The sequence below is a fragment of the Octopus bimaculoides genome, chromosome 16, assembly GCF_046866305.1.
Source record: "Octopus bimaculoides isolate indiv1 chromosome 16, ASM4686630v1, whole genome shotgun sequence".
NCBI classification, from domain to species: domain Eukaryota; kingdom Metazoa; phylum Mollusca; class Cephalopoda; order Octopoda; family Octopodidae; genus Octopus; species Octopus bimaculoides.
The window spans coordinates 27,846,623-27,856,443 of NC_142943.1; the positions used below are offsets into that span (position 1 = coordinate 27,846,623).

At 35.0% G+C, this 9,821-nt stretch overlaps 2 protein-coding genes across 3 annotated transcripts in view; one reads left to right on the top strand and one right to left on the bottom strand.

The window, feature by feature from the left end:
* LOC128249659 (uncharacterized) overlaps positions 1-9,821 on the top strand; it is a 36,724-nt gene that overhangs the window by 9,565 nt on the left and 17,338 nt on the right. The window lies entirely within an intron of this gene.
* The window catches only part of LOC149132320 (uncharacterized), a 19,855-nt gene continuing 11,424 nt past the window's right edge, over positions 1,391-9,821 (bottom strand). The window contains exons 4-6 of the mRNA XM_089364877.1: positions 5,532-5,762; positions 2,249-2,344; positions 1,391-1,581 (exon numbers count right to left, since the gene is read on the bottom strand). Coding sequence (XP_089221003.1) covers positions 1,391-1,581; positions 2,249-2,344; positions 5,532-5,762 — 518 coding nt within the window. The remainder of the gene's footprint in view (positions 1,582-2,248; positions 2,345-5,531; positions 5,763-9,821) is intronic.

Sequence of the window (9,821 nt, forward strand, 5' to 3'; positions counted from 1 at the left end):
TTAATAATTGAAAATTCCAAGCTCTGAACTACCAGCATACAAAGCTGAAAGACATGCAAACAAAATACTCTGGCCCTGGAGAGGAATCATAGTCCCTGAATTAAAATCAATAGTGACCTGAGAATTGACATGAGTAATGACGTATCTTTCCAGGTAAGTATTTCTAATTTGGTAAGAAAATACAGACGGGTAGTTGGGTGGATCCTCCGAACTTTCAGAACGAGAGAAAAGGAAACTATGATGGTCTTTTGGAAGACATATGTCCTCAGCTTCTTGGACTACTGCTCCAAACTATGGTCACTACACATTATAAAATTAATAACAGCGGAACTCGAAGCAATCAAACGAATCTACACAAAGAAAATCGTCTCAATGCAACGTATCAACTATTGGAAAACTCTGAAAGAGTTAAGACTCTTTTCCCTTCAACGAAGGCGGGAAAGATATGCTGTGATATACATCTGGAAAATTCTGGAAGGCCTCGTACTGTGGCATTGAAAGTTACACAAATAGCAGAACGGGGCACCACTGCAGAGTGCCACAGATCCCACCGTTACCATCAAAATAGGGATCAGATGCAGGAACAGCTTGGGTTTCAATGGCTCACAGCTCTTCAATATCCTTCCAAAATGCCTGTATGGTGTGGATGTAGGTGTCTTCGAAATGTCAAGGGTTCCAGAGAAGCCTACCTCACGGCAGGAAACGCAGATGAGGACAGCAGCATCAAACTCCCTCATTCACCAAATGTCACGTATCAGACAGGTTTCAAATGATGAAGGCATTGCAGAGTCAACGGTGGTTCTCCAGCATGGATGCAATTTTAAAGCTGAAGCGAGTTAAAGAGTTAAAGAGCTATGTATAACCCATCAAAAATCAGAACTTATGGAGTTGCTGTGTGTATGAACGAATTTCTATTGAATTTCGTTTTGCCTGTTATTTATTTCGTATTTCATTTAACCTCTACTGACGTTATATGCAAAATAAGTTGCTGAAATGCAAAGTTTCGTCCAAGAGAAAACAAAGATTTTTAATTTGGTTTTGTAAACTTTGATCAAATTAGTTTAGAATTACCTGCTTAAATAGCTTTTGAGAGACCAGAGCTGAAACTCAAATTAGCAACCATGGTAGCTAAGATTTTTGGTGCTTTCTTACTTTGGAATAGTCGTACAATAATTCCCGTAAACTGTTTACCATATTCGTCAGAAGACTTTTCGATGCTACCTTCATCGTTAACTTAGTGTTTCATTCTTTCAAGGTCGATAAAATAACACCCAATTGCTTCATTGGTACAAGTGTAAATTTAATAATCTTATAAATCGTCCAATGTGTAATTGGATATCTAAGAGAAGACTAATTTAGAACGAAATTTTTGGGTGAATTCCGTTAATTTTCAGTTCAGTTTCTTTCGTAAGCACTTAGTGTTAGTATATGAAAAGGCGGTACATGTAGAAGATATCATACATAAACGTGAACAATCCAGAACCGAGTGAGTATCCATTTTGGCATCGGTTACACGGTTGTGATATGGATTTTGTTTGAAGGAAAAAGTTGAATGAGCTGTCAAATCCTTAACTTCTTTCCCTGCAATAGAAGTAAAAAAAAAATAGAAAGAGGAAACACAAGAAATATAAGAACATAAATGAAATTATTGCTCTTCATTGACAAGGCACAAGGGAAACGAACAGATGTGGTCTATTGACTCGATAGATTGATGTTATTGATGTTCCGTTTGAGCATCTTTAGGTTAGTGTGGGTGGGAATGAGTTCCTGAGTGTTGCATAATCTAGAAAGGAAGGATTGGGAATAATAATTGATGAGGGATCTGGCTGTTGAAATAGCATGTATGAGGGGAGAGGGAGAAGGGGTATGTGGCTGGTTATCTCGGAAGTAGAGATGTTCTCGTATTACCAGCGAGACGTATTGGTGTGTTTCCTTACCAGTTTGTAATGAAGCGTGTTGAGATTTTTAATGACAACGGGGATTAATATTAACCCATCTTCCAGATTTTAAATGTATTTGTGGATAAGTTTTACGACATCTTTTTGCATGACTATTAATTTACTGTTAATATATTCGATTAAGAATTAAGTTTCTAAGTAGAATTACTCATGTGATGTGGAAGAAAGACATATTTATTAATTTCTTAATTTTTTTTTTGTGGCAAGAACTAGAGGTCAATGAATTAAACATGAAGAACAAGAAACAGAAACAAAGAACACAAAAAATAAACAATAAAAAACGGTCTTACTGTCAACGAAATAATAAGAGTCGAAAATTCTGATACCACATCCCACGGAGTTAATCTTCTCCAGTGTATTTGACAGTTTGAAATCGTTCCAAAGTTCTGAAAGAGAATAAAAATAGTTTCTTATTCTTCCGATGGGCTTAATATCTTTCATGGTTTCTTTAATATTAATAGAAAAATCCTAATCTCTTTAACACAATCGACTTCCCAACTTATATAAGATGATTTTATATAAGAAATCATGACTTCTTTAATATATGTTGTGCTTTATTTACAATCATTTATTTCTAGTATTAACACAAGACCTCAGATATGAAGGGAGGTGACAGACGTTTATAAAGGTTCAATGATGTTACTGGTACCTCTCAATCTTTCACTTTCGTCTGATGTTTCACGCATGCGTAGAATTGTACTGAAATAACAGACGTAAAAAATACCAGACCACCACCAGAAAACCCAACATGCTAGAAACAAAGGTAAACGACATTATTTCTGAAGAAACTTCACCGTTTTCCAAAAAGCAAAAAGCGAAAGATTGGGAATTTTAGCTTTTTGAAAGTGGATGTTTGGGAAGGAAATTTTAGTGATTTTACTGTTTCTTTCTCCGTGGATTATCAAGAAAAAAATTTAGAAAAAAGTTTTAAAAAATGAAGAAATTGGGGTGGAGAGAGAAAGAAAGAAAGAGAGAGAGAGAGAGAGAGAGAGAGAGAGAGAGAGAGAGAGAGAGAGAGAGAGAGAGAGAGAGAGAAGATTAAAATATTGAGAACGAATTTTTTGGGAGAAATCCTAATAACATAGGAATCGCAAGAAATTTAGGAAAAAAATAGAGATGTGGGGCGCAAATGTCACCTCGGACATTGCTAGAGACGACAGGTAAAGGACAGGATTTTTTGGAAAACCTCCTTTTAAGTTTTTATTGAAAATCAGGTTTTTAAATACACTCATCAAAAACACAAATTACAGAATAGAAAAAGATCATTTTAATTGGAGTTCAGCTGTAATTTTTGGGCGTACTGAAGTTTTACCGTGTGTGTGTGTGTGTGTGTGTGTGTGTGTGTGTGTGTGTGTGTGTGTGTGTGTGTGTGTGTGTGTGTGTGTGTGTGTGTGTGTGTGTGCGTGCGTGCGTGTGCGTGCGTGCGTGTGTGTGTGTGTGTGTGTGTGTGTGTGTGTGTGTGTGTGTGTGTGTGTGTGTGTGTGTGTGTGTGTGTGTGTGTGTGTGTGTGTGTGCCAAAGAAGTTACTTTATGGCATTCTTTTGTTTGAAGTAACAAAGTTGTCAGCAGCTCGATCATATGGTCGATCACATAGGATCATATGATGTTTCGTTAATTTCCGTGAATTTTTTTTTATTTCTTTATGCTTTGAAGACAGCAGAAATTGAAAGAGAGGAGAAAGTGAAAATACAACATTTGCTTTGAAGCGAGAGCAGTGAATGAAAGCGAGGAGAAAGTGAAAGATATATGTACGTGTATATGAAATGGACGTGTATGTGTGTGTGTGTTTGTGTGTGTGCATGAGAGAGAGAGAGAGAGAGAGAGACAGACAGACAGACAGACAGAGAGATTGAATGAGTGAATGAGTAAGTGAAGGTGTGTGTTGTCATGTATGTATCTTTTTGCCTGTATGTCTAAGTAACTCTCTCTCTCTCACACACACACATACATTATCTTTCATATACATGTACATAAACACATATGAATACATCCTTTTTTGTATGTGTGAGTGCGTGTGCATGTGTGTGTGTGTGTGAGAGAGAGAGAGAGTGAGTGACTGTATTTCCCCATAACATATAGAAAAATGTTTGTCTTTTAATGCAATGTTTTTGATTGTGGCTTATTTTAATACAATGTTTATGTGTACATTTTCATAAATGTCTGTCTGAGTAAAATTCTATGCATGCGTGAAACATTTGACGAACGTGAAACATTTGACGAACGTGAAACATTAGAAGCAAATAGAAATATTACCCGAAAATGACCTCAAAACTGTACGATCCGACCTCGTTTCCGAGGTTATTTTAGTAGTAAAAATGTGTCGTGCCAAAAACACAGTTTATTTGATAACCGAAAGATTACTGAATCTTTTGATGCCTCATACATCAAAACCAGCAACTCAGTTTTTGAATCCCTAAGGAACATATATGCGAGCACACACACACACACACACACACACATACACACACACACATACACACACACACACACACAAACTCTCTTTTATAAATATAGGTGATAAGCAGCTTTCTTTATTATAGTGCAGATATGACTAATTCGGAGAAGCATTACTTTCATTATTCACACACCGTCAGTTTGTAATGCAACACTTTGTAATTTTGGTTCAAATTCAAAGTGTGAAACTATTCTCACTTTCTAATGAAACCTGGTCGTTGCAGAGCAGTGTCTTTCAAATAAATAGAACTGGTCGTTGAGATAACGTAGAAAATATGGAAATAAAGATATAGTTTATTTGGTAGCCAAAAGATTACTGAATCTTGTGATACCTCACACGTCAAAATCAGCAACACAGTTTTCGAATGCATACGGAACATACACGCACGCACACACACACACACACACACATGCACACACACACAAACACACATGCACACACGTACACACACACGTACACACACACGTACACACACACGTACACACACACACACATGCACACACACAAACACACATGCACACACGTACACACACACACACAAACACTTTTTTACATGTATAAATAATATAAAGTATTTTACTGTTCAATTTATAACCCTCAATTCGTTAACGAATACAATACTGTTTATATTTTGAATATAAGTTATCCAACCAAATTCAAATGCTTATGCCTTAAATTGGATTACATCAAATTATATATTACATGTACCATCACATTTTATTCCATTCTTGATCGCAAATGTCCGACGAACGGAAACGTGAAACGGTAACAGTTTTTCATGATATTTTTGCAGCTTTAATAAAAAGAGAGCATATTACCTTACCTTCGGTACTTGAGTCTTATTTCTGTCCACCTTGTTTTGCATTTATGTGCTTAATCGTGTATATGTGTGTGTGTGTGTGTGTGTGTGTGTGTGTCTAACAGGAGTGATCAATAGTTTGGTCTTTAATTAGTCCCTTAATTTACATACCTTAAGGACAATCTGGACTCAATCATTTGATAAAGAGTAAAATAAACTACTGGGGTGACATAACAGGCTAAAGCTTTTGAAGGTGGAACCTCAGTACTGTCTAAATAGACTAAAAGTCCAATAAAAAATACAAGAGATTTGCACTTACTTCTGTTTATGTCAGTGTAAATGTAACCATTGTGTCTATGAAACGATGTATGAGTATGGTTATAAGCTGACAGTATGCATATTTCATTAAGAAGGACGTAGTGAAACGATTGACAATTTGGTTCCGCTTCACAACGATAGAAACACTGCGTATAATTGGTACCAACCAGACTTTTCAAAAGATTGGGAAGAAGAGCGTGAACATGGTAAATGAGATTCACAGGACATCTTCCTGAAAGAATAAAATAAATAAATAAATGTTTTGTTTTGTTTTCGTTCTCGTAATAGTTGATGCGATTCTTTTAAGGTGAATAGTTTTATTAATTTACATTAATGAGAAATTACAAATTGATAAAAATTTGAACTCAGAACATACTGACGGACGAAATACATCTAAGCATTTTGTCCGGCGTGCTAAAGATTTTTCTACCTCACCGCTTTCATAATAATAATAATAATAATAACAATAAAAATAATAATAATAATAATAATAATAATAATAATAATAATAATAATAATAATAATAATAATAATCCTTTCTACTTTAGGCATAAAGCCAGAAATTGTGGGGGAGGGGGATAGTCGATTACATTGGCCCCAATGTGTTGTGGTGAGAGTCATTGACACCCCTGGCGGATTGGAAAATGGAGAAGCCGAATTCTTATTAAGAAGAGAAGTCGGTAGTAGTCGGGAGAGGGTGTTTTGATAGTCTCGAGAAGTACGCTGCGTGAACACATTGATTAAACTTCCGCTACATAATTTATATTTACCAACCTGTGGCAGAATATAAAAGTAGCGACGAGATATTCGAAGGTTGCGTAGGACGTTTCAATTTTTTGTTTGGTACGAAACCAAAGAAAAAATTATTTAACATGGAAGATTTGTTGACTCGCGTGGTAAAGTTGCATCAGCAACAACAGCAACAACAACTACAACAACAACAACAATATCAACAGTTACTGGAAATAATGTCGAAGAAGTTTGAAAATATTTCTTTTTCGTCAGGCGGCGTAACAAATTCAATTGGAGGATTTATTTATAACCCAGAAGAAGGTACTTTTTTTCTTCGTATTTTCGAAGATACGAAGAAATCTTCAAAGAACGTAAAAATTGGAATGACGAGAGGAAAGTGCGACTACTTTTAAGAAAGTTATCCTCTGCCGATCAACAAAAATACTGTAACTATATTCTGCCGAAGAAATCAGGTGAGATTTGTTTCGATGAAACAGTTAATTTGTTATCGAGGCTTTTCAGTGAAACTCGTTGGTAATGTTTAAATATAGTTAAAAAAGACGAAGATTTCATCACCTATACTGGGGTCGTTAACAGAGAGTGTGAAAAATTCAGATTAAATTAATTAATCCTGGATTTGTTCAAATGTCTAATATTTGTTCAAGGGTTAGCAACAAGAAAAGATTCTGATATACGTTCCCGTATATTAACAAAATTAGAACAGGACCAAAAATTAACTCTACAGGCAGTGACTGAAGAATGCCAGAGGATTATAATTTTAAGACATGGCGCGAATAAAATTGAAGTAAAATACTGCTCTCAGATACATGCGTGTCGTACTGAAACAGATAAGAAAAAAGAAAAACGCGCGTCAAGACCAAATCCGTGCTACAGGTGCGGAGGATTACATTTTAAAAGTAACTGTCCTTTTAAAAATCATAAATGTTTTGATTGTGGAAAAATCAGACATAAAACTTCACAACATACCGAAACAAAAAAAAAATGGTCGAACAAAAAGAAATTCTAGAAAGAATGTATTGTTAAAAAAAATTCAAAGCGAGGCTCAGAAAAGAAAATTAGTCTCCGTAAAAATGAATAATGTGAATATCAAGTTACAATTGGATACAGGCAGTGATATTACAATAATTAATACAGATACATGGAGAAAAATAGGGAAACTTAGATTAAAGGAAACTTCGAAAATCTCACGAGGTGTTTCAGGAAAGAAACTACATTTTATGGGCGAAATGATTATTGACGTTATATTTTGTGGAAAATCTTGAAAGCCAAAGTTTTGTGTTGAAAAATACAACAAATATATTTGAAACAGACTAGATGGAACTATTTAACTTATGAGACTTACTCACAAATATTTATTGTAAGAATGTAAATGGTTCTTCCGCCAGTACAAATAAGGTGTTTGAGAATTAAAAAAAAATAATTAAAACAAATTTGTCCTGAAGTCTTTTCTGAGAAATTGAGTCTTTGCTCATTGTATGCATTCCCAGTTTACACACGCAAATTCACAGGTAAGATATGTATGTAAAATAAATAAATAAATAAATTCATGAATGGATGTTGTTTTCACATCGATAATCTTCTCAGTACATGAGAAGTTCCAGTTAACACGACTTTTTGCACTTCCTGTAGGGATGGTAAGCCTGGTATCATTTTCAAATAGGTTTCAGTAACTTTTTTTATCATTCTTAGAGATCCTACAATCACTGGTACGGTAGACGCCTTTCGGTGCCACATCATTTCAATTTCTATTAGCAAGTCTTTATATTTACTGATCTTGTCAAATTCTTTCGCTGCTATATTGTGATCGCATGGAATACTCATGTCAATTAATAAACACATCTTTTTTTGTCTGATCTTTTATAACAATATTCCGTTTATTAGTTTTTATAGTTTTGTCGGTATGTACGAGTAAGTTCCAGAGAATCGACACATTTTCTCCCTGAGTCACAGCTTCAGGATGGTGTTTATACCATTTGTCAGCAGTTTTGATTTTATAATGCCGACGTATTGTCCAGTGTAAATACTGGCCGACTCTGTCATGTCTTACTTGTTGTAGTGCACCTGAGCACTGTATACAATAATTTCATTATTATTATTATTATATATTCTACAGGTGCTAATACTCTATATCCTGAGATTAGTTGGTCTATAGTTTCAATCTCATCGTTACAGAATCGGCATTGTGGGTCAGCTCCATTTCTTATCACATTGGCTTGGTAGTTCCGGGTTAATAAGCTTTGGTCTTGAGCAGCTAATATGAAACCTTCACTCTCTACTTTTAGCCCTGAGCCCTGATGCGTGTGTTTCTGGTCGACATCAACTTGTTTGCTACGGGCCACATACTTGCCATGAAGAGGTTTCTGTTCCCATCTGCTAGCTAATTTTTCATGTGCTTTTGTCTTTGCAATTAATTTTATTTTCTTTGCAGCAACAGTTGGCGCATTTCCTTCAACCTGATCGATCTGGTAGGTATCTAAGAGATCAGTAGCGAATAATAATAATAATAATAATAATAATAATAATAATAATAATAATAATAATAATAATAATAATAATAATAATAATAATAATAATAATAATGATGATGATGATGATGATGATGATGATAATAATAATAATAATAATAATAATAATAATAATAATAATAATAATAATAATAATAATACTTATAAGATTTTGATATCTATTCTAGTGGAGAAAACATATACGTTTATGGAAGAGAATAACCTCTTTCCCACTGAACAAAAAGGATGCAGACGAGGCTCATACGGATGCAAAGATCAGCTCTTAATTAATCGCATGATCCTTGAGAACTGCCATAACAAGCGCAGAAATCTCAGCTCTTCATGGATTGATTATAAAAAAGCCTTTGACAGCATACCACATTCGTGGATTTTGAAATCGCTGGACATTTTCAAAATTTCTCCTGTGATTTCAGATTTTTTAAAGTATAATATGTCACTATGGAACACGAAGCTGCAATTATATCATTCTAATGGAGTATTGCACTCAAACAATATTAGCATAAACTGTGGCATTTTCCAGGGTGACTCGCTCTCACCACTAATTTTCTGCATAGCACTGATACCACTCTCAAGTGAGCTGAATAGAACAGGGTATGGCTATAAAATTGACAACAAGAAAATAAGCCATCTATTTTATATGGATGATTTAAAGCTATATGGCAAAGATGATGAAGAGCTTCAGGGACTATTACATACTGGGAAAGGATTCAGTGATGATATCGGGATGGAGTTTAGCCTTGAAAAGTGTGCCAAAGCCACTTTTAAGAAAGGGAAACTAGTAAAGTCAAGTTCAATAGAATTAGATGTCGAAACAGTCATAAAAGAACTTGAGCAGGAACAAACCTATAAACACCTAGGAATAAATGAAGGCTCTGGTATCCAGCATGAAAGAGAAGGTTAGGAAGGAATGTTATAGAAGAGTTCGAGCAGTTCTGAAGTCTGAGCTGAATGCTTATAATAAGGTGTTAGCCATAAATTCCTTAGCAGTCCCAGTTGTTCTTTATAGCTTCAAT